This window comes from Periplaneta americana, chromosome 7 (assembly GCF_040183065.1).
Source record: "Periplaneta americana isolate PAMFEO1 chromosome 7, P.americana_PAMFEO1_priV1, whole genome shotgun sequence".
NCBI lineage: Eukaryota > Metazoa > Arthropoda > Insecta > Blattodea > Blattidae > Periplaneta > Periplaneta americana.
In genome coordinates this window covers 131,624,841-131,651,490 of record NC_091123.1, presented here as the reverse complement: position 1 = coordinate 131,651,490, position 26,650 = coordinate 131,624,841, and the positions used below count along the sequence as shown (strand labels likewise).

Genomic DNA, 26,650 nt, shown 5'->3' with positions numbered 1-26,650 from the left:
ATCCATCAATCTAAACATCGTCTCTTTTTTCACTCAGTTATTATTAGTATTATTATTTACTAATTTTATTACAATCTTTATGTGAGCTTTTTTCTTAAGTATTTTGTCTACAAAGTATGTGTATCTATGTAACGGAACTGTCCCCGAACACGAGCTTTGCTCTTTCGGGGTATTTTAATGTAACGTTTTTATGTATATGTTATTATCAGGGAAAGGATTTATATGTAAATACATATTTACTTATAAAGCTAATATAATTTATATTTTGCATTATCTTTATGTTTCACAATGTGTAGGGTTGAAAAATCCTACTTTTACTTTCCATATTTTTCCATATTTTAGAGTTTAGTACATATTTTCGTTAATTTCCATATATTTTCCATATTTCATATAAAACAGTCCATATTATATTAGGTTTAACAATAAAACAAAACAAAATTCCATTAACTTTTAAAAATACATTTCAACAATAGAGATTTAAACACATGTTCAGTAATCCCTTTAACATCAGAGTTATTTGAAAATTAGCAGTCCTATCAACAATGGGAAAGTAAGTTACAAAACTGTATTAATTTAATTTAAAATTTTTAACAGACTTCAGTTGTGCAGCTCAACAGTTAAATGCCAGTCAGAGTACACATAGGTTCAGTTTTGTAAATCATACTATAAAGACGGTAAATATGCCAAAAGTACGTCATTCAGTCAATTTAAAATCAAAACTAACAAGTTACATTTCAGAATTTAAAGAAGATGGTTTATCAACTGACAATAAAATATTATTTTGTAATTTGTGTCAGTGTGCAGTATCATCTACACAAAAGTTCCTGGTGCAACAACACATTACAACTAGTAAACATCAGGCCAACAAACAACTAAATTCCAAGCAGAGACAATTGTTTTTAACACAACCAACAACATCGAATGTAAGATCTGAGTTTAACATCGACCTGTGCCGTTCTCTCATCTCTGCTGATATTCCTCTCTACAAACTAAAGAATAAGGTCTTCAGGGAATTCCTTGAAAAATATACTCAACATACAATCCCGGATGAGTCAACACTTAGGAAGACGTATGCTCCATCCATCTACGATGAGACAATACAGAAGATAAGAGATGAAATTAAAGATAGTTCAATTTGGGTTTCCATTGATGAGACTCCCGACAAAGAAGGTAGACTTGTTGGTAATGTAGTTATCGGTTTGTTAAGTGAACAATATTCTGAACGAATTCTTTTACATTGTGATGTTCTAGAAAAGTGCAATAACAAAACTATAGTTAAATTGTTCAACGAAGCTATGGGTATCCTGTGGCCAAAGGGTATTATGTACGATAATGTGTTATTCTTTATTAGCGATGCTGCCCCTTATATGGTCAAAGCTGGACAAGCATTATCTGTTGTATATCCTAAATTGACTCATTTTACTTGTGTGGCGCATGCATTTCATCGTGTGGCAGAAGTGGTCAGAGACAATTTCCCTAAAGTAGATTTGTTGATTTCATCAGTGAAAAAAGTATTTCTCAAAGCTCCCAGTAGAGTTAACGTGTTGAAAGAAATGTACCCTGAAATTCCATTGCCACCAAAGCCAATTTTAACTAGATGGGGTACATGGCTAGAAGCAGTTGAATATTATGCCGAACATATAGACTCTATTAACAATGTTCTCCTTGCATTGGACTCTGAAGATGCAGTCTCAATTGATACTGCGAAAACAGTTACCTGTGACATAAGTGTGAAGAATGACTTAGCTCACATTCAGCATACATTTTCATGCATCATAAAAACGCTCAAAAGTCTCCAAAATAGGCACCTTTCACTATCTGAAAGTTTTGAAATTATAAATAGTACTGTGGAACAACTGAATCGTGGTAGAGGTAAAGTTGCAGATGCAGTAAGAGCTAAGGTGGACACTGTACTTTCAAAAAACCCTGGATATGAAGAACTACAAAAGGTTGTTGCTGTGATGAGTGGTGAATCAACAGTGAAGATTAACTTGGACTTATCCCCAGCAGACATTGTGAAATTGAATTATGTACCAGTTACTTCTTGTGACGTCGAACGCTCTTTTAGTCAGTATAAATCTATCCTCAGAGACAATAGAAGAAGATTCACTTTTCAGCACTTGAAAGAAATGTTTGTAACCTATTGTTATGGTAACAGACAATAAAAATTGTGTTTTGTTGAAACTACATTGGAAGATAAGGTACGTCCATTATATTTTTTGTTTAGTTTGATTAAAATGTACCAATATTTAACGTACATAGTCATTTTTTTATAATTTTAAGTCCATATTTAATTCCATATTTTGGTAAAAATCCATATTTAATTCCATATTTTGGTAAAAATAACTACATATATATTTACATATTTCATATATTTTTAGTCCATATAAATCCGTTCCCTGGTTATTATTAAATAAATAAATAAATAATAAAATTTTACGTAATTTATTACAAAGGTAATTAATGTGTTGGTTCCATTTTAAATGATTACCGAAAATTATGCCTAAATACTTAACTTCAGAGGACTCTTTAATAATCGGACATTTACACTGTATAAGACAACAATCAAAATTATGTAATTTAATACTTAATATAGATGTAGGAGGTTTGTTACATTTTTTCAGATAATGAGAATGGAATAATTATGGTTTTATTTTCGTTGATAGAAAGATAGTTTATGTCAAACCATTTTTTTATTAATTTAAGTCCGTTATTTGAATTATTATATGCATCATACCAGGTTTTTCCACCAAAAATTAAAACTGTGTCATCTGCATAAGAATAGTGAACACCATTGTATTGGTGTAAGTCAATTTTTAATAAGTCATTAATATATATTAAAAATAGAATAGGGCCTACAACTGTGCCTTGGGGAACACCTATGTTAATAACTGAAGGTTCACTTGAATAATTGTCAATTTTCATTATTTGAATTCTGTTGCTAATAATTTTTAATTGTTTAATAAACTTTATTACATAAAACAATGACAATGAACATTTAATATACTGTACCCCATAATAAAAGGAGAATTGTCTTATTCAAAGGTTCTTACCTCTTTCCCACCAGTGGCCAAACTCTTGCCTGACCAAAACAAATGTGAGCAGGTTGCAACACCACGGCACTGATCTGGTTTCTTCAGGAGCTTGGAAGCTGCCAAGGCACACTGTGTTCGCAGAGGCTCATGGTTCTCTTCACTGAAGCACGCCATCTGCTCGAAAGTGGCAACAATCAACGTGATTGCTGCCAGTTGCGCCTTGCTGTCCGAAATTTCATCTTCATACAGAGAAAACGCCTAAAACATGCAATCGTTTTGTAATTGGTTTATTTAAGTTATCACTAATATACAAAATAAATGTTTGAGAATGAATTTTTCCTTTTTCACACAATCATAATTACAACTTGTTTATTTTATACTGGCTACCACCTTAATTTAAAACAAGTTTATGGAACTCTAATTAACCAAGTAAGTAATTTCAGGAGCAGGTATTAACTTCAAATAGCAAAATATTTACTTAAAATCTATTTATTTCTGTTTTGTCGCACAGTCCCAGAGAGGAGGCAGTGCGGAAGATCAGACATAGAACGAAACAAAACTAATTTTATTACCCAACTAGTCCTTCTCTTGTGAACCAGGTCGCTCAACCTCTGATCATGCTCACTGCCTCCTTTGTGGGACCTATTTAGTATCTGTGCGAGAAAACTTTTTTCCAAGACTACATAATCGTGCCCCTCATGCCAAAAACTATGAATTTGTATTTTCTTCAACTTCCTATGGCTATATCATAATACTTATTGAAAATTGTTGGAGAATGAAGAAAAAAATTATTTCTCAATAAATAAATCAATTAAAGAGAAACTATTGTTTTAGTATAAAGTCAACTTATATATTCATGAGCTCTAAAAAACACATCTGTCTAGTTTCAAATGTTTTCGAGAAAATGTCCTTTATGCAATATATAATATAACACTGCCAAGAATTCTGTATCCCCTTAAAAAGTTAGGTTAGATGAAGTTACTACAGAAACGAAGCTAATGTATAGTAGCAAGGCTAGTGGTTATTTAACTTATGATTTACCGTAATTTAATTCAGCAAAAGCTCTTACTTCTGAACTAATGTTTTGTGTTGGTCTTGAAAGTCACATTTTAGTATTTTAGAGCACTATTGTATTGAATTCTGTATTGATGTTGAGCTTATTAATAGTACTATTCCATTCCTTAAAATGCACAACACACAACCAGTAATTTAGTGAAAGAACTGATCAAAATAATAAAAATGCATTACAAATAGAATCTAATTTTTGCACTACTAATATTTATTTTATATGTTGTAGAGTGCAAAACGAAATTATATCTTAATATTACAACACATTTAAAGTAATATCACACATGTCTAGTAAACTTATAATATTATATGTTTCACAAACCTGTGACATAAATTCATAAGCAACTGTTTCGTGGTTCTCAAACTCCATCAATCCAACCGCAATAGCACCTTGCAGAAATAGTCTTAACGGAAGTTCTGCCAACTCTGCTTTGATAAGTGCAGTTATAGTTTGATGACAAAATTGGAAAATTTTTTGGCATTTCTTTTCCCACATCTCATCCTGAAAAAACGCAGTATTTTATCACTGTTGTACATAAGAATGTAATAAAAAATATTCATCCATAACATTCAGTTATCCTCTGATTGAGGTTCTGGCTGATATGTACATTATCAGGCAGTACATCTCACTTAACGAAATGTGACAGAGGAAGAACAATTGAAGCGTCCAATTCAAAAACTGTCTAAATCCATTTTTTTTTTAAATTGAGATAATGGCAGTTTCGTCATCTACCTAAATGTCTCTAGCAATTTTCTAATGAATGTTGTGCCTAAATTCCCTCTTTTCTTCCATAAATAAGCTTCAAATATGACGAACACTGCAAACAATTAGGAAAAAAGTTATCAGTTTTTGGCGTTTCCTGAAAATTGTTAAGAATGGATGTAGACAGTTTTGGAATTGGAGGCTTCATGCATCTGAAGTCTGACTAGTGGAATATGTAGCTAGTCAACGATGTATGCAATGGAGGGAGAAAGGAACTAGCCACCCCGCCCCATTATCTCCTAGTCTAGTTGCCTTACAAGTGGTGCCTTCTTGGTTATCACTTGTGAGGTTCAGACCTGTCTTCGGACAGTTGACTAAACAACAACATTCAGTTATGCGTGAAATAATTTGGATTTTGTCACTAGTATGGTAAAACTGTCTTGAATTGCTTCTGTGAAGTATATAGGTCTCGCCAGCTATAGATATATTTTTATTCCTCCAAAACACGGAAGACATATATATTCTTCAGAAAGTTATTAATACACTACATAGATTATTTATATAGCCAGCTTTCAGTGTAGATAATGCAGTCTGGTACCTATTTTCTTTGCTTTATTTAACTTATATCCGTCCAACAAAAGTTGAACTGTTTTCTACAGACAGATGGGACAAATATCTGTGGCTGGCAGGAAAAAGGTCTTAACTCAATTTTTTTGTGAAAATGAGATTTTTATAAATTCTGAAAGCGGAAACAATTCTCTACAATCTGGTAAAACAGCTAAAGTCAAATAAGATTCCTGACCGGATTTATAGAGCGTTACCAAATGTCCTAAGTACTTTTTGAATCGAGCACACACAGAATAAAGGACTTAAGAACATTTAATACATACTTTATTCCTTGCAAACCATCACATGCTTACTTTCCATGCTTCCCTATTAAAAAGGTCTAACTTGTATTTTAGCCATTTTATCACATACTGATGCCCTTTCCTTTTAAAACTTTAAGCACCAGAGTAAACAGTCCGATAATTATTTAAAACCCATTTTGCATTCCTAATAATTTACATTTCTCATTTATTTTGACATGAAAAAGGTCTTATGTTCAATAGTCCCTTCTACTCAGTTTGCCTTCTAGTCTTAAAAGGGCTTAAGTGCGGCTATTTTTGGAAATAATCAAGAAAATTGTTAAATGAGCAACATTATCTATTTTAGAAGAAATATAAACAAATAATATCCAGGAAAAACTTCTTAATTAAAAAAAACTCTATAATTGACACAAATTTCAATCTTTCTACTCTTCTCCTGAAAAGTATAACAATTTTACTTAAGACCTTTTTCCTCCTGACCACAGATATAATGAACACATAAAAGAGGTATTTCTAGATTATATGATATATACACAAACACATCTAAAAGTGGTTTTGCACTACTTACCTCATTCCTGAGTGCTTTATATTTAAATGCAAGTTGATATGCTTGGAAAATAATGGGAGGTAAAGTGTATTTGATGCGGCGATTGCCTCCCGCTCCAAAATGTTTCCGTGCTGTGCTCAGGATTAGATACTGCTGGTCAGGAGTGTCCGAACGTAAATGGTGAATAAACCTGAAAAATGAAACATAAAGCAATGGAGGGGGGAAAGGACTATGTGTTCTACTGAATTAGTACGAACACTAAATTCAAACCTCCCAGAATAACTCCTTGTCTTATATAATTTATTCTTGATTTTTAATGTACCCAAAAATTATAATGTACAAGGTGTTCAAAAAGTTCCGCATCATAGGCAATTGCATAAAATTTTCAATATCACTTTCAAGTTACAGACAAACATATCGAGGTCTACCTCAGGGCGCTGTCCTCAGCACAACTTTATTCAATACTTCTATAAATGACTTACCCTCCCTATTAGAGGAATCAAACATGAAAACAGCACTATTTGCAGATGATATAGTTTTGTGGACTTCCGGATCTTACAGACATAGAGGCAAAATTAAAAATTCTGCTCTTAAAGCTCTAGCTCAACTACATGAATGGAATACATCAAATTTGATGACATCAATTTAAGCAAAAGTAACTACCAAATTTTTCACTTGGTAAAAAAGAAAGAGAATTCAATATCCAATACAATGGCCAACACCTTCCTAGGACTTATGAATCCAAATATCTTGAAGTTATTTTCGATAATAAATTAACATGGAGCAACCATTTGAAATAATACATTTTTGAAAAAGCTCGTAAAAGATTCTCCCTTCTAAAAAGATTAGCAGGAAAGAAATGGGGATGCTCTAGGAATACTTTGAACACTACATACAAAATGTTTATACAGCCAGTGCTGACATACTGCGGAGAAATTTTAATTACTTCACCTTTCATAAACGAAATAGAATATGTCCAAAACCAAGCTCTCAGGCTCATTACTGGTGGAATCAAAACAACTCCAATAGATTCTATGAGATTCCTCAATAATATTAACAGCATCAAAATGACAATAGAAGAAAAAGCACTGATTCAATATGAAAAACTTATCAGATTACCAGGAAACAATTGGCATTCATACAGTCCTCTCTGTAGATTGAAAACTCAAAAAAGTTTCATATCCATGGTTCAAGAATTAAAACAGAAAATCAATATCCCGAATTTATAAGAAAACTTACAAATTAAACCAAACCCTTTAACTCTATTAAATATAGAATATAATCTAAATTTAACAGAAGAAATACTGAAATCAGAAGTAAACACTGAAATACTGAAACAATTGTCTTTAGAGACAATTAATATTAGGTACCCTCCACAAAACTGGCTTCATTTATACACCGACGGATCCTTGATCTCCAGAGAACAACGTGCCGGTGCAGGTGTTACGTGCTGTCTCTTCTTACTTTATAGATCTCTTGGAAATTGAACAACAAGTTTTGATGCAGAAATCGTTGCAATAAGTGAAAGTCTCAGGAATCTTCTATTTCACATCAATAAATTTAAGAATGCAGTTACATTGTCAGACTCCAAAGCAGCTATTCTATCAATAGTCTCTAAACACACATCTTCATCTCAAACAGCAGAAATAACTAAAATCATCTCTCAATTAATATCACTCAATAAAAGAATTGTATTTCAATGGATACCATTCCATTGTGGAATCCTAGGAAACGAGAATGCGGATGCATTAGCAAAGAAGGGCAGCACTACTACTTACAGACCTGTTACTAATCTACAAATTACTCTGTGAAAAGATTTATTAAATCTACATACTTAGACTTCAACAAACAAAATTTGATAACACAATCCCAAGGGAAAAAATGGAACTCTCTGCATCATAATCTACAGTTAATTCCCGATTTACCACGAAAATCGTCTGTAGCTGCATTTAGATTGGCAACAGGCCATGATTGTTTGGCCAAACACCTGCATATAATTGGAATATATCAGTCCCCTAACTGCCCATTGTGCAACTCAAACCAAGAAATGGATTCGGAACACCTCAAAATCTGTGCTTCAGTGGCTGACCATGATAATATCTTTGAAAAATATTGGAGTGCAAGAGGTCAAATGACTTTATTGTCAAACGCCTGGCATTAGAAAACAACAACAACATATCATAAAATTTGTAGTGTGCAGAGGTGGCGCGATGAGAACTTACATAATTGGTGGATAGGACGTAGAAGACCCAGAGAATGATCTCCAAGGTCGCCAGACTTAAATCCCCTTGACTTTGCCTTATGGGGGTGTACGAAGTGAAGATTCGTGATCTGCAACATCTATGAACATGGATCGTGGAAAAGTGTCGTGAAATCACCGCTGATATGTTACACCACATTCTCAATAGCATGAAGTTTCGCCTCCAGACATGTTATGAACTTGGAGGTGCTCAAATTGAGCACATATTATAATTTACCCTATGATGCAGAACTTGTCAGACACCTTGCAGATTAGAATATCAAATAAGATGCATTCAAATGCCTTTAAAGCTTCCTTCTACACAAAGACAGAAAATGAATCAGATTCAATCGAAACTTTCTTTCTTTACTTCAGTTGTTGTTAGGGATGTACAATATTTTTATCTGCCACTTTGTCCATTGTGCAGTCTTCAAGAAGAAATGGATCAAACCATCTTCAGCGATGTCCAGCCCTTTTCTCGAAACCCACTGTGTGTGAGAAATATTGGAAAGCAAGAGAGTTAATGGCCAAGAACTCAGCATTAGTTGACAACAACATCATATTTTTATTTGCAAAAATTGTAGTGGAGCACAAATGGGTGCTATTCATATTCACTTATAACAAAGTGCTCCATAAAATGTATCTTTCGAAGTGCAGCAAACAGTGAAGAACTTCAAATATTTCCAAGTGCTTTTAACAAAATGTTCCACGAAAAATAACAACAGGATAAAAAGAGTCTTCATAAAATAAATATTCAAATTCGACTTTGATCTTCATTACCAATTTTCATAGATGATGTAATCACAGTCTAGTATATACAGTCACGAAGCTTAATACTTACTAAATATGCAAACATAGACAGTTGAAATATGCATCCATAGATAGTTGCTCACCACCAGGATCACTACTATCACCTGATCACAGACTCTTTCCCTAGCAGACCATAAAATATATTGTACTTTCGATATCGTGTTCTTTTGAAAAAATTAGCATCTTCCTTCGACTATTGAAATACGAAATACACAAGGTTTATATATTATTTTCATAAAGTATATATTATATTCTATAAACTCACCTTCATAGATCTTTTGGAAGAAGGATAACTCTAACCTATTTTTTTACAATTTATAGTACTACAAACGTCTCCTTGTCCCATATTATTATTCAAATGACTGTATTTTTAGCCATTTACAGTTATTACAACCGATAACGAACATTTCACAGTTTACATAGGTATTCACAAAAATGCGAAATACGGCACAGTCAATGCTTTTTCGATCTAGACCAGGCCGTAATGTTTGTTCGGGTTTTCTTTTTCAGTGTATGGAGCTCAGTGAAATATTATAACTTTATTGCTTATCATTGCTATGCTTTATTCAGTGTAATGTGTCCATAAGTTCCGTTTACTTCTTGTTGCATAATATGTTGCAGAAATAATTACAAAACTGTGTTATTTTAATGTGAAGAGAATTTTACATGTTAACATAATCTGTTCGCATCAACATTTCAAGTATAGAATGGAAACTATTTTGAGGTTTAATAAAAAAGAATTTATATTGTGATTTCAATTTAGCACATCTACCTTCCTTAATTTTAGACAAAACATTTATCATACCACTCCAGTGAAATTAGTTTACGTACAATTGTGTTACTTCGTCTCTTAAGTAGTAGATAAATACAATAATTCAGTACCGTACTCAATTGTAGTATTAAAATACAGACAAATTGAATGTCCGGGGTGTCATATATGACATTATGCTTAATTATAATGTATGATTGCGAATTTAGGAATATAAGTTAAATATAGTAAACATAATCTATAATATACATATGAATGGCGAGGCATTGGAGATCACGAAATTTAGACAGAAAGGGGCAACTGGTACAGTAAACATAACCTATAATTTCAACATATCTAAATATCCGTGCGGTGCAATTGAAAATTATTGAATCGTGCATAAATTAATGTACAAGAATTTCGCAATATTTAATCGAAATAAAGGCAAGTATTACACATACGAACAACGTAATTTTCACACCAAAAATAATATTACACCTTAACTCGCAAAGAATTATGTCTGAAGTGTCCCCTAATCATTTTTTTTCAATTTATTAACGCAATTACACTACATTATAGAGAAATATGCATTTCAATTAATTTATATGGTTGAAATACTGCCCTTCGTGATCGGGTTAAGCGAGTCACATGGTCTGCCTTACGGCCTGTATTAGATCACGATGGCAGTGACACAGTCTATTGTTCCTAGTACTCACAGTGCTCCAAGTGGCTAGCAACTATCGCGAGAAATGCAACTCGTTGGCAAAAAATCATCCCAAGCTTCGTGACTGTATATAGTAGACTGTGATGTAATGTTAATAGCAATTTCTTAACTATATATATAGTTGAATATACACTTAAAGGTACAGTCACATGTCGCTACTTTTGCAGCACTGCATTACAAAATACTGCGGAACTCCCATACTGCGACGTGTGAACAACAGTGCAACCCAAAAATCAGCAACTGCCAAACCAGCTGCCCACTACTTTTTCATGCTGCGCACAGTTTAAAAGTAGCGATGTGTGAACGGGGTTCAGAGGGTTGCAGTCGCAGCATTTTTTATATCAGTTTTGTTTAAACTTCTGCAGTGGTTGCAAACAGTGTTACCACCCAAACGTGCCAATGATATTTTGTATTGTTTAGATAAATTCTAATGTTTGATGTGATGAACATAAATGATGTGTAACAGTTACTAAATGTACAGAGTTAAAAAAGAGAATTTCAAACTTAGCAAGTAAAGAAGTTTGAATGTTTAAAATAAATGTGATAAGGTGAAAACTTGCACTAAAACCAGAAGTAAGTGTAAGTTAAACCAACATAAATTTAATAGTTATATGATAGAAAATTGTTATTAAATTGTATATTTATTGTGTATATTGTGTTTATGTACTTTTGAAATATTAATAAATAATACCAATACTAATACTAAATGTACAACACAGAGTATATTTTTTGATTATATACTTCATTTTTTTAATTTCCCGTAGCGTAGTTTCAAACAGAAGGGTTGCCAATATTGCTTACGAGAATATGCTATTTGTTATCATGAAGTAAGGGGGGAGGGGGTACAAAAACCGAGGATGACCGAAGTACAGATGGTTGGATGAAGTGATGGAAGACTTAGCAAGGATTGGTATTCGGAATTGGAGAAGGAAAGCACAGGAGCAAGAGAATCTGGAGAAGAACTGTTGAAGATGTCAAGGCTCACCTCGGATTGTAGGGCAGATGATGATGATGATGATGATTAAGACTCTCCTAGATTCCACTAGTCTGATGGTGTGAATTCCATTTTTGAGATGGAAGCATGCACGAAGTGGAATCACTAGTCCCAAATAACAGGGTTTACAAACAATAATAATGTAATGACTAGCAAAGTCGAATTTTGACAGGGCGAGAAACTGTTAGAAAATTCTGAACTGAACTTGAGTGAATGTAAATGTTCAAAATTTAATCACATAAGTTAATAGTATTCCACAAAGTCAAGACAATAATTTCTTAACACTAACATAATTTATATATTATTATGATGTACCGAAGTACATATGATATTTCCATGCAGATATTCTGCGTCATCATACGATGAAAGAGTAATGGAACGGAGAAAAATTCTCTCCGGCGCCGGGATTTGAACCCGGGTTTTCAGCTCTATGTGCTGACGCTTTATCCACTAAGCCACACCGGATTCTACCCCACCGTCGGAAGAATCGTCTCAGATTAAGCTCCAACTCTTGGGTTCCCTCTGGTGGCCGCCCTCTGCACTACATCATAGATATCTATGAACCTAGGACCGGATCCCGGCCAACTAGTCACTCATTACGAGTGCACCTCAACACATGTGTGGAATTCGGTCCTAGGTTCATAGATATCTATGACGTAGTGCAGAGGGCGGCCACCAGAGGGAACCCAAGAGTTGGAGCTTAATCTGAGACGATTCTTCCGACGCCAGGGTAGAATCCGGTGTGGCTTAATGGATAAAGCGTCAGTACGTAGAGCTGAAAACCCAGGTTCAAATCCCGGTGCCGGAGAGAATTTTTCTCCGTTCCATTACTCTTTCGACTAACATAATTACTTCTAATATACTAACCTTCCCAATAAACCTTGCTCTTCTGCAAAGTCTTCAGGATCTTCTTCTCCAGGAGGTTGATCAGACTGATCTTGTATTAATGGCGAGAGCATTGTGAGTACAGCATCCACCTGGAGTGGAAGTAAGAACATATTCACGGATTATTGCAATAAACACATTCATCAGAAAGTAACAAACAACGAAACAAAGAGATAAAATAAGCCCATACTTATAATACCAAGATGTTTGAATGACACAATGTAGCAAAACAATACTTAAGAAGTAAACTAAAAATAAGTGCTTATGAAACAGTAATAACACTGTGGAAATAGGAGTAGAAACATCCAAAATTAACATTTCAGAATCATTAGAACTGGGTATAGTAAAAGAGATAAAAGTCAAAACAAAACCAGAGCAAATTAAAAATAAGGGCATAAGACATACATACAAACATACATACATACATACGTAAGTATTCTACCCAAGGGCAGGTCTTTCACTACAAATCCAGCACTCTCCAATCTTTTCTACTTTTTGCCTTACTCTTAGTCTCCGCATATGATCCCTATATCTTAATGTCCTAAATCATCTGATATCACCTCCTGCCCTGAACTCTTCTCCCGTTCACCATTCCTTCCAGTGCATCCCTCAGTAGGCAGTTTCTTCTCAGCCAATGACCCAACGAATTGCTTTTCCTCTTTCTGATCAGTTTAGCATCATTCTTTCTTCACCCACTCTTTCCAACACAGTTTCATTTCTTATTCTGTCTGTCCATTTCACATGCTTCATTCTCTCCATATCCACATTTCAAATGCTTCTAGTCACTTCTCTTCACTTCGCCGTAATGTCCATGTTTCTGCCCCCATACAATGCCATACTCCACACAAAGCACTTCATTAGTCTCTTCCTTAGTTCTTTCTCGGAAAGAGTGGGTGAAGAAAGAATGATGCTGAAACTGATCAGGAAGAGGAAAAGGAATTGGTGGGTCACTGGTTGAGAAGAAACTGCCTTCTGAAGGATGCACTGGAAGGAATGGTGAATGGGAGAAAAATTCAAAGCAGAAGAAGATATCAGATGATAGACGACATTAAGATATATGTATCATATGCGGAAACAAAGAGGAAGGCAGAAAATAGGAACTGGAGAATGCTGGGTTTGCAGTGAAAGACCTGCCTTTGGGCAGAACACTATGAATGAATGACTATCCATAAAAACAATAATTAAAAACAGATACAAAGACCAACACAACCAAAAACTACACAACAAAGGCAAGGACAAAAAGTGGAATATCATTATTAATAAATCAAGCAGTTCGCAAAACTACAGTAGCAGAATTCAGACCTGCCACAAAACATGAATGTTTAGCGAAACATTTAAACAAAATAGGATCACAATAACCCAAACTGTCCTCTAAGTGATCAAAAAAAAGAAACCTGTAATGCTCTACTCTACTTGCTGGATCCATAATAGAAAAATGATTGAGAGCAAGAGCGCTAATGGCTTCACTGCCAATGCCAAGCATTAGACAACAACAACATATAACATGTACATGTGGAAACTATCTATATAAATCTAAACATATTTAAAGAAACTTCCTTACCTCCTCTTGAGTTGGGATTTGTGTCTCATTATCGAGAGCATTAGTGACTAGATAGGCTGCCAAGTGTTTTCTACCATGATAATCAAAAAGATCCAGTAGGGGACCATAATGCTGCAACTGAAGGACTGTTAGAAGGTTGTTATAGTTATCAACTGGAATCTTCATCAGTCTCGTTAGTTCTCGAGCCACTGCAGTGTTGTATTCAATTCTGCAAAGAAACAAGAAAATGAAATAATACTGGTGAGCAACATTTTTCCCATGGTGCAGCTGTTAGTAAGCATAATTTTACAAGCTGAACTAAAAGGAGGGGCTACTCATCAATTAGCACTGGTCAGCTTGATGAGTTAATGACCGAATTTGGTATAATTTTTCTCTATTCAATACCTAATTTCAAATTATTTTAGTATTCAATAGTACAGTAACATTAGTAAGTTGGCAACATTGACCCTTTAGAGTCTGAACTATTGTCGTCTGCAGCCCCTCATAGCAATGACCTATTTTCTGCGACGCGCTCAGCAACCACTTTCTCTCTCAGTCTATCCACTGACAAAGTAACTGTCCTTTCTACCTGTGACTTGTTAAAATCTTGTTTCAATTCCTGCCCATAGAACATCTCACTATTCATCCTCTTTTACTGTCTCAGTCCCCTGTGAATGGAATTCTCTACCTCAGAAGATTAGGGGCTGCCAGACAATAACCACTTTCAAGAAAAGGCTAAACGATTTCTTACGGGCACAGTCAAATTGAAGTTATAATTGTGTACGAGTTTAATAATTTAATTTAATTTAGGTATGACTATTATTACTATTACTATTATTATTATTATTATTATTATTATTATTATTACATAATTATTTTATTGGTGTTGTGAAGATAAAAAGAATTGTTATTGTATTATATTAATTATGTATTATATTGTCTTGTATTGTAGTATTGTATTGCTTTAAATTGTATTGTATTGTATTATATTGTATTAATTATGTTATATTCCTAGCAATGTAGTAATTTTCTATCATACTGGTTGAGTGGAAGAGAAGGCCGAATGGCCTTAACTCTACCAGTTAAAATAAACCATTATTATTATTATTATTATTATTAATTCCCTCTTTACCCTTTCCTATCCAGTCCTCTGACTGAACTCTTACTTCTTCGACCTCGATGGTATTAGAGCATTTGAGGCCTAGGGGTTCATTTCACTTTCCTTCCTACCGTTTTTACTTTTCTGTTCCTAGTACTGACCTGCTATGGCACTAAAATCGTCCTCCATTGGCTTAAGGAGGGAAAGCTGGTGATCAACAAGATCTCACAACTAGGTCTAGTAGATGCGTCGACCAACAGCAGCATGTGTGGTCCTCCAGACATTCTGGGGGTTGTGTATGGATGAAGTAGCTACCAAAACGTTAAAATATGGTGTTCACTTAAATCGGCTACAACTTGCCATTTGAATCTTTGAAAAATATTGGAGTGCAAGGGGCCAAATGACTTTATTGTCAAATGCCTGGCATTGGAAAACAACAACAACATTTTTGTTGAATTGATACCAGCACTTCTTCTAACCTAATTTATCTCTGTAAGCTGTAGTTTTTTTTTGCAATTCGACATTCGAATTTTTTACTTTAATGTTAATTTTTCAAAATGCAATTCATCATTTTAGGGTTGGTTATTATCTTGGATATCATCTTGGCGAAGGTATTCTTCATGTATACATAAAAATGTGTAGGTGCATTGTAATGTTTTTTTTTTTTTTTTTTTTTTTTTTTTTTTTTTTTTTTTTTAATCCAATGCCACCAGGTTGTCTTTTCGACATTTCTGGTCTTCTCTCTTGGCTGTGGCTTAATTGTAACCCACTTCTGAGGTTGGGGCGCCTGGAAGGCGGAGTTACATTACCCTGGCATTGTAATGTACATTGTACAGTTTGAAAAGCACTTGTTTCAGGTATTAAACATGGTACCGGTATCCAATATATTAAACAGCATTCTATGGGATAAAGATATCACAAACTGAACATTTAATTCGTATTTCTGGAGCTCTGTATACATCTAATAAAATATTAAACTGGGAAACAAATTTTTTTCTCATTTTCTGTTACATGAGATTTTTCAACTATATATTTTTTGAGAGTTTAAAGAGCAGTATATGGGTTGCAAAAAATAGTGAAGTGCATTCCATAACATCTATTCAAATCCCACCCTCACCCTTCCATAGCGTAACATGATTTTAACAAATGAGGCTATGGAGACCGAGTCACAGAGGTGTAACTGTTCCATAACTGCAGGAAATACCATTTCAGTATGTTGACCTGCCATGGCATGCACAATCTCCTAAGTGGAAGAGAGGTTATGGTCAGTGGAGTTGTCTGACAATCATCTCGGCTAGGTCATATGGATCTACTAACCAATGGCAGGTGTGACCCTCTAAAACAGTTTTGGATATAACTGCCATAATATAAAAATATTTATTTTATTTATTTATTTATTTAACCTGATAGAGAAAGGCCATCAGGCCTTCTCTTCCCCTCTACCAGAGGATTACAACTACAATATTAAGAATACAATTACAATTAATATTAAATTTACAAATACAATAAAAATCAAAGTACTAAAAGATTAACTGATTAATAAAAGCTAGACAGTTTATTGTAAAAGTTAAGAAGAGAGAAGCATTTCTTTTACTGATTAAGTAAAAATTAAACCTTAAGCTTAATAAGTTTGCTTTTGAACGCTACTAAATTCCAACAGTCTCTGATGTCACTGGGTAGGGTATTCCACAAGCGCGAGAGCGAGATTGTGTATGATGATGAATACGATGATGCCTATGATGCCTATATTAAAATGTTTATACTTTTTGCTACTGTGTGGTAGCATGTCTGCCTGCAAACTAGTCGGCCTGGGTTCGATTCCTGGCAGGGTCAGAAATTTTCATACCGAGTTAGGTGTGTGGTAGTGTGTCTGCCTGCAGACTAGCCAGTCTGGGTTCGATTCCTGGCGGGATCAGAAATTGTCATGTAAAATTTCTATCTCGGGATTAAGAGAGATGGTGGTGCACAATTTCTAATCTCTAGATTGTGTACCAATATGCCTGGGTAAAATTCCAAATCTTTCCACAGTACATATGAAGAGAAGGCATATGTCACTGTTGATAGTGATTCATTTGTTGGATGGGGACATTAAGCCTGGCAGCCCCCTTGGTGCTATTCAACAGGAGTAGGCTAAGTGCCAGCACGGGTTTCCCCTTCTTCCTGTTCTTCACAGAGGTATTTTTATTGTAATAGGTTATTTTACGACACTTTATCAACAGCTTAGGTTATTTAGCATCTGAATGAGATGAAAATGATAATGCCGGTGAAATGAGTCAGGGGTCCAACACCGAAAGTTACCCAACATTTGCTCATAGTGGGTTGAGGGAAAACCCAGGAAAAATCCTCAACCAGGTAAATTGCCCCGACCGGGAATCGAACCCAGGCCACCTGGTTTTGCGGCTAGATGCACTAACCGTTACTCCACAGGTGTGGACTTCACAGAGGTATAATTGTTCCATAAAAATGGAGGAAATGCCATTTCAGTATGTTGACCTGCCATGGCATGCACAAGTATCTTCTAAGTGGATGAGAGGTTATGGTCGGTGGAGTTTTCTGACAATCATCTCATACTAACCAAATGCAGGTGTGATCCTCCGAACAGTTTTGGGAGGTTATGTGTAGGTGATATAAATGCCATAACATAAAAATATGATACCTGTAATAAAACGGTTATACTTTTTGCTGCAGTGAGCTGAGATAGCTGTGTGGTAGCATGTCTGCCTGCAGACTAGCCAGCCTGGGTTCGATTCTACCACGGGACTAGGAGAGATGGCAGTGCACAACTTCTAATCTCTAGATTGTGCGTACTTTCTGCTCCAGTAAAAATTATACAGTATATGCAATCATATGACTACAAAATTACCTGTCCACATTCAACTTCTGGAAGATCTGCACTGTAGTAAGCAGAACTTTATCCACGTAATCCACTCGGTCTGGGTAGCACTTGTGAGCCAGATTTACAAGTGACACTTGCAATGATACAATATCCTCTGCTGGCATGTCTTGACGTGACTGTAAAAAGGACAGATATCAGTTTTACTTATTACCAAATTCTCATCATTACAGTCATTATATTTATTATAATCTTTAACAGAACAGACAAAAGCAGTTTTAATAATGAAATATATGTACACGAAAATATACCAACGGTTTATTAAAGTTCACAATAACCCTATAGAACTCCCTTACTTCTGGTAAATAGACGCACAGTGCAATTCGTTATTTTCATTCCTAACAGTACGCTCATTTGTAAATAAATGCTTAGTCACGTCATATGCTAACAAATATTCGAATTTTGTTAATACTCGTGAAGACTATTACAATGAAAAGAAATTCCCTTAGTTAATGAACATGCTAAATTAGTTCTTCCTGTGGAGGAAGTTTGTAATTCACTGTCTTTAATTCTCGTACATTTCAAACATATTTTCTTAGAAGGCTATATAGTATGGCACAGTATATGATTTCGGTATTTGGAGAATTAAATACATTCATGAATTGTATCTTAGAACTGATGAATCTGACGTTATAAATGAATTCAAAGAAAGAATAGTTAAGGTACGGTCACACGTTGCTACTTTTTCTGTGCAACTTTTGTACTGCAGCTGCAAAAGTTGCGTGTCATATTCACACGTAAGCCAAAAGTATGTGCTGCACGCTACTTTTCGTGCTGCACAACCCAAGTACTCCAAAAGTTGCAAGTCTGTTCACACACAAGGCGCTACTTCTGCAACCGCAGTCTTGCTGCAGGTTTCCAGCTCCATGTTGACTTCTCAATATACATTTTGTGGTTATGTTCGCATTATTATGAAACTCATGCGATAGCTTACTTATCTATTATTTGCTTTTCTATCCTAACTAGTATTCAGAAATTGGCATTATTTTTACTATAAAGCTATTAAAACGCCCATATACTTAAATGATAACCAACAGCATTTTCACGGAATCAATGTTGGCAACCCTCTTGTTTGAAACTATGCTACCGTATGGAAATAAAAAAAAAGAATTATATCAGCAGCAAATATACTCAGATTATGTTGTACATTTAGTAACTGTTACAAATAACTTATTTTCATCACATATAACTTTAAAATATATCCAAACAGTAAAAGTATCATTGGCACATTTGGGTGGCAACATTGGTCGCAACTGCAACAAAAGTTTCAACAAAACCGAAATAAAAAATTCTGCAGCTGCAACCCTGAGAACCCTGTTCACACATCGCTACTTCTAAGCTGTACACAGCATGAAAAAGTAGTGGGCAGCAGGTTCAGCAGCACTACTTTTCGGGTAGAACTGTTGTTCACACGTCACAGTACGAGAGTTGCGCAGTATTTTGTACTCCAGCGCTGCAAAAGTAGCAACAAGTGACCGTACCTTTAGTTGGCTGGGACAGGTCATGAGGAAGGATTAAAATGACCTTTGTGAAGAGCTAACCCTCACTCTTCCAACTCCCCAAGATGCAACAAGAACAGTTAGAGACACCCACTAAGATGGCTGGAAGAGGTTGAAAAAAGCTCTTTAAATCTGCAAGTGTCAGAGGATGGAAAGAGGGGACGCTGAGGAGAGGTGAATGGTGGAAAATCATCAGGGCAGTCAAGACTGGAAACAGGCTCTAAAATTACTTACTTACTTACTTATTGGTTTTTAAGGAACCCGGAGGTTCATTACCACCCTCACATAAGCCCGCCATTGGTCCCTATTCTGAACAAGATTAATCCAGTCTCTACCATCATATCCCACCTCCCTCAAATCTATTTTAATATTATCTTCCCATCTACAGCTCGGCCTCCCCAAAGGTCTTTTTCCCTCCGGCCTCCCAACTAACACTCTATATGCATTTCTGGATTCGCCCATACGTGCTACATGTCCTGCCCATCTCAAACGTCTGGATTTTATGTTCCTAATTATCTCAGGTGAAGAAGACAATGCGTGCAGCTCTGCGTTGTGTAACTTTCTCCATTCTCCTGTAACTTCATCTCTCTTAGCCCCAAATATTTTCCTAAGAACCTTATTCTCAAACACCCTTAATCTCTGTTCCTCTCTCAAAGTGAGAGTCCAAGTTTCACAACCATACAGAACAACCGGTAATATAACTGTTTTATAAATTCTAACTTTCAGATTTTTTGACAGAAGACTAGATGACAAAAGCTTCTCAACTGAATAATAACACGCATTTCCCATATTTATTCTGCGTTTAATTTCCTCCCGAGTGTCATTTATATTTGTTACTGTTACTCCAAGATATTTGAATTTATCCACCTCTTCGAAAGATAAATCTCCAATTTTTATAGTTCCATTTCGTACAATATTCTGGTCACGAGACATAATCATATACTTAGTCTTTTCCGGATTTACTTCCAACCCTATCGCTTTACTTGCTTCTACTAGAATTTCCACGTTTTCCCTAATCGTTTGTAGATTTTCTCCTAGCATATTCACGTCATCCGCATAGACAAGAAGCTGATGTAACCTAACAGTAAGCCTCAGAATGGGACTGATTCTCCGGCACGACCACAGCAAAGGAAAAAGGCTGTAAAATTACATGAAGAAAAACTCTGTTCACGCAATCATGCACACAAAGCAGTTGTTTGTCAATGATGAACACTACAACTATAATATAATGCAATCCAAGACTCAAAAGAAGGACAGAGCTGTATGGTTCAGTCCACGAAATAACTCAAGAATGTGCTATTAATTTTGGGATTATTAATTAGGACTTTTAGGTTGCATTCTTACCTGAATAATTGTGGCAACTTGATCTGAAAACACATCAAAAAGCCGTACATCACTGGGAATTCCACCTGCTCCTACAGCAGCATCTGCTCTCTGAGAGAATGTGGCCAGTCTGTCTATGAGTGAGATGATAATGTTCTTTACATTGACTCCTGTCTGAAGCTCCGCACACGACTTCAAAAACGCGTGCAAAGTCTGTAAGTGGAATTCGTCTGGAAACACCTGCAATATAAAACATTCCGTCACAAACACTAAATAATACAGTAAAACCTGTATTAAACGATCACTGCTGGTTCCATGAAAAATTGGTCTTTCAGAGGGGTGGTCCCTCAATAGGGGGAGTTATTTTATACAGATAACAGGTTAAAACGTTTCTATGTTAATCAAATAAAAACGTGGAAAGTATTGCTAACAATAAAAGCTTGAAATCAGAACTTTATTTTTTTTTTATTTTACGTTATTTTTCCTATTTTCTCCTTTGATTCCCCTTCACAAAATCATAAATTGAGCTCTGTTTAATTTTTTTACATTTCCTTTTTACAATCTCATTTTCAAAACTATTCTTTAACATGTTAAGAAGTTCATTTATATGTTCTCGATTCATACAGTCTTTTAGTGGTGCCGATTGTTGAATCTCAATATTACATAAGGCTTGTTCTAGTCACATTTTCTCGGACTGAAACTCTCTCTTGGCTTCAACCTGGCAATCCCCAGCATTCCTTAAGGGATTAAAGAGAGAGGTGAGCATTCAACGAAAATACGATATCACTTAACAATGCTACAGTAATGCAATAAAATACTAAATTGTAAATTTTTAAAAGACAGTATGGTCTTTTAAAAGGGGTAAAATTAAGGAAATGGCTATTCAATCACTGGTCGGTGGTCGGGGAGAGAGGTGGTCTCTTAAAAGGGGTGTGATTTACATTGGTTTTATGGACAACATCGAACAACTAATGTAGTTGAAGGATGGAAAAATCACTTTCAAAAACACATCATCACACAACTCTCATCAATCTGCAAATTCATGGAATTCAATAAGGACTAGAAGAACAATGAAATTATTAAATAACCCGATTGCTTGGTAGTACCTGATAAACTTAAGAAACGCAGACCAGATTGCTCAGATTTACAACTACTACAAGGAAGAGGGTAACACTGCAACATAGCTTAAAGCTCTTAGATATTGTTTCAATATATATGTTGTTGTTTTCTAATGCCAGGCATTTGACAATAAAGTCATTTGACCTCTTGCACTCCAATATTTTTCGAAGATATTGTCATGGTTAGCCAGTGACACACAGATTTTGAGATGTTCTGAATCCATTTCTTGATTTGAGTTGCACAATGGACGGTTAGGAGACTGATATATTCCAATTCTATGCAGATGCTTGGCCAAACAGTCATGGCCTGTTGCCAATCTAAATGCAGCTACAGACAATTTGTGTGGTAAATCGGGAATCAACTGAGGATTATGATGCAGAGAGTTCCATTTTTTCCCATGGGATTGTGTTATCAAATTTTGTTTGTTGAAGTCTAGGTATGTAGATTTAATAAATCTTTTCACAGAGGAAAACGTAGATTTAGTAACAGGTCTGTAAGTGGCAGTGCTGCCCTTCTTTGCTAAAGCATCCGCATTCTCGTTTCCCAGGATTCCACAATGGGATGGTATCCATTGGAATACAATTCTTTTATTGAGTGTTATTAGTTGAGAGAGCATTTTATTTATTTCTGCTATTTGAGATGAAGGTGTGTGTCTAGAGACTATTGATAGAATAGCTGCTTTGGAGTCTGACAATATAACTACATTTTTAAATTTATTGATGTGGCAGAGAAGATTCCTGAGACTTTCACTTATTGCAGTGATTTCTCCATCAAAATTTGTTGTTCCATATCCAAGAGATCTATAAAGTGAGAAGAGACACCACGTAACACCTGCACCTTGTTCCCTGGAGATCAAGAATCCATCGGTGTATAAATGAAGCCAATTTTGTGGAGGGTGCCTAATATTAATTGTCTCTAAAGACAAATGTTTCATTATTTTAGTGTTTACTTCTGATTTCAGTATTTCTTGTGTTAAATTTAGATTATACTCTATATTTAATAGTGTTAAAGGGTTTGGTGTAAGTTTCAATATATATTAAAATGAAGAAGCAGCAAAAGACGACAAGTAGCTAATTGGTTAAGTGGACATAAAATTTGTAGATGGACATAATGTATTGGACATTCATACAGTGAACGTAAAAATTTGGACATAAAATTTGTGTTTTGGACTAAAATAACGTGGACCAATAATTCAATGGTCATAATTTAGTGGATGTTTATGTAATGGACATAAAGGGGACATTCAATTCTTGGTCATAATTCAGTGGACTTTTATGTAATGGACATAACAAAGGGGATATTAAAATTTTGGACATCAGACAATAGACCTCGTGTCTGTGTTTCCTCCAGACAGCATAGGAAATGAAAAGTCAGTTTTATGACTCCTCTGAAAGTTTGAAATAGCATGCATCACATCTTACCTGTATAATACACTCCATGAGGTATTCCTGTGCAATAGCATCCCTGCAACTGACTACTTGTTCCAGAATTCCAGGCAAAACCAACTGAAAAGATAAAGTTAAGAGTTGTTGCAGAGCAAACCATACTTTCCAACCACAAAGGTTAAGTACAGGTTGGAGCAACTATTAGGTGCTTATGCTAGGTATCTTTACTCCATTTCAGTTAACCGAAGTTCGATTAAGCGGGATTTTACTGTATTGTATTTTCAATACTAGAGTTGCATTGAAACTTCAGACGGTAATTTTAAGTAGAAATACGTATTTCATAATGAAAGTTCATATTCTAGAGACAGCAAGTATGCATTTCAGTTATTTTGAAGATTACAGTTACCTATTCCTTTACCTATAACATGCAGGTGAATTCTACTGCATGATTCAGTCTCTGAAGATATGTATGTATTCATTCACACTGCAATGGGTATATACCCGGTGGCAGTGGTAACTAATTACACTCAATAATGACAATAATAAACTTATTAATTAAAAATACAATTAATAATAATACTAATAATTAATACTAATAATAATAACAGAGAATATCCTAAATTAAATGAAGCATGATCACTAAAAATAACATTTAAAATAAATCTAATTTGTATCTTAAACCTAAGTTCGAACTAAAATCCACGAGTATGATATGTTCATATATGCACAAGTACCTTTCAACATTACACTCATTTCGCTGTCAACTCACTCACTGCACTGGAACTACGACACATTTCACTGATTCTATCCTGATTTCACTGACACTTCAACAACATTTCACTGTTCAAATACTTTGCACTGCCAATATAAACTATAAAGCTTCACTGACAGGAACACGTTTCACTTACACAACACACTTCACTGACACAACATAATTCTTCACTGATACAACACTTCAATAACAAAATATCATTTACACCCTTTAACTACTGTGTATAATTACCTTCTATTAGTAAAGTCCTTAAGCCTATTTTTAAATACATTTTTGGTTGTTGGTAGAGCCTTTAGTAACTCTGCAGGTAAAGCATTCCAGTCCCTGATAGTACGATTGAGAAAAGAAAACTTTCCAGTGTCTGTCCTCTGTCTTCTTTCCCTCAATTTATATGACTTACGACATTACAGGATGGGATGGAATCTCCATTAAGTAGTAAAGTTCAAGTAGGCTTATTATATTCCGTATTTTCTCGAATACCCCGCACACTTTTCTTTTTCAGAAATATAAAAGTAAAAAATATGGGTACGCGTCTTATTTAAAATGAAGTTGGCAACATTGCCTGATTATCCTCATAAGGTGATAGCACATGTTATTTATCTTCCAGCATGGGCATTTCTTTCTTTTTATTTGGTTATTTAACGACGCTGTATCAACTACTAGGTTATTTAGCGTCGATGAGATTGGTGATAGTGAGATGGTATTTGGCAAGATGAGGCCGAGGATTCGTCATAGACTACCTGGTATTCACCTTACGGTTGGGGAAAACCTCGGAAAAACCAAACCTGGTAATCAGCCCAAGCAGGGATCGAACCCGCGTCCGTGCACAACTTCAGACCGGCAGGCAAGCGGCTTAACCGACGAGCCACGCCAGTGGCTGCATGGGTATTTCAATTGTTAACACTGTTCAATGGTAAAAACATCGAAGAATGAAGAAGTTAATAGTGATAGCAGGTATTTATTATAACACACAACGTAGTATCACACAAAATAAAGGTAGTCAATTTACTAACATGTGCTATTAATGTTGCAGTATATTGTGTAAACGGCCAAATAAGCAAGACAGCTGACGTGTGCAGTGGGTGCGCACAGGATGGGTTTGAAATGCATCCTGTTCCAGGATAACATTTATTGTCAAGTGAACTGTATTTGTATTTATTGTTTTTAATTTGTAGTGAATACATTTGTTGAAATTTTATTTTTGTAATTTGTCTTTTCTTTTTTGCCTTTCAAAAGTGAGGTGCACAGCTTATTCGAGGACATGGGGTATTTAAGAAAATACAATATCTGTATCGGATCAGTTGCATGCCAATTATGCATTACTGGCTACCTAGTTCGACCATATAAATCCACAGCATGTGTTCCTTTCCAAAAAACCGTTCCCTAGATAATAGAACTTCGTCCCAAATCTCTGAATCACAGAGACGAACCAGGGGAAGGGCTTCCATCCCTCAGATCTCTGAGTCATCTGCAAGTGTCACTAGTGCCATCTACCATATTTGGATTTACTAAGAGGACACACGACTTCTAACTAAAAAGCGGCTGAGACAAGGATACTCTCTATCATATCTACTGTTTAATCTGGCTCTGGAAAAAGTAATAAGGGATGCGGGCATCCAAAAAAGAGAGATCACTTTTTATAAGTACTAGGTACTAGCTTATGCAGATGACATCGACATTATTGGCAGGTCGGAGAGAGACATAAAGAGAACGTTTGTGGCACTACAAAAACTCAGAGGAGAGAATGGGATTGGAAATAAATGAAGGAAAAACGAAACATATGATAGTTAATGACAAGAAGAAACACACAAATGAAGATTTCCTAAAAACAGAAGATCAAAAATTTGTTGTTGTTTTCTAATGCCAGGTGTTTGACAATAAAGTCATTTGATCTCTTGCACTCCAATATTTTTCAAAGATATTATCATGGCCAGCCACTGAAGCACAGATTTTGAGGTGTTCCGAATCCATTTCTTTGTTTTGAGTTGCACAATGGGCAGTTAGGGGACTGATATATTCCAATTCTAGCAGATGTTTGGCCAAACAGTCATGGCCTGTTGCCAATCTAAATGCAGCTACAAACGATTTTCATGGTAAATCGGGATTTAACTGTGGATTATGATGCAGAGAGTTCCATTTTTTCCCTTGAGATTGTATTATGAAATTTTGTTTGTTGAAGTCTAAGTATGTAGATTTAATAAATCTTTTCACAGAGTAATACGTAGATTTAGTAACAGGTCTGTAAGTAGCAGTGCTGCCCTTCTTTGCTAAAGCATCCACATTCTTGTTTCCCAGGATTCCACAATGGGATGGTATCCATTGGAATACAATTCTTTTACTGAGTGATATTAATTGAGAAAGCATTTTAGTTATTTCTGCTGTTTGAGATAAAGGTGTGTGT

The 26,650-nt window shown here is 35.3% G+C and overlaps 1 protein-coding gene and 1 non-coding gene across 4 annotated transcripts in view; both read right to left on the bottom strand.

Moving 5' to 3' along the window:
- Positions 1-26,650, bottom strand: part of Vps35 (Vacuolar protein sorting 35) — a 69,791-nt gene that overhangs the window by 25,372 nt on the left and 17,769 nt on the right. For all 3 annotated transcript variants that reach the window (XR_011333171.1, XM_069831317.1, XM_069831318.1), the window contains exons 6-13: positions 23,514-23,597; positions 20,995-21,213; positions 18,122-18,270; positions 14,181-14,388; positions 12,602-12,711; positions 6,241-6,409; positions 4,426-4,605; positions 3,054-3,293 (exon numbers count right to left, since the gene is read on the bottom strand). Coding sequence is in view for 2 of the 3 variants with exons in the window: in XM_069831317.1 (XP_069687418.1) it covers positions 3,054-3,293; positions 4,426-4,605; positions 6,241-6,409; positions 12,602-12,711; positions 14,181-14,388; positions 18,122-18,270; positions 20,995-21,213; positions 23,514-23,597 (1,359 nt within the window). In the remaining variant the exon portion in view is untranslated. The remainder of the gene's footprint in view (positions 1-3,053; positions 3,294-4,425; positions 4,606-6,240; positions 6,410-12,601; positions 12,712-14,180; positions 14,389-18,121; positions 18,271-20,994; positions 21,214-23,513; positions 23,598-26,650) is intronic.
- TRNAY-AUA (transfer RNA tyrosine (anticodon AUA)) lies at positions 12,128-12,199 on the bottom strand. The gene has a single exon. It is a non-coding gene; the product is annotated as a tRNA-Tyr (tRNA).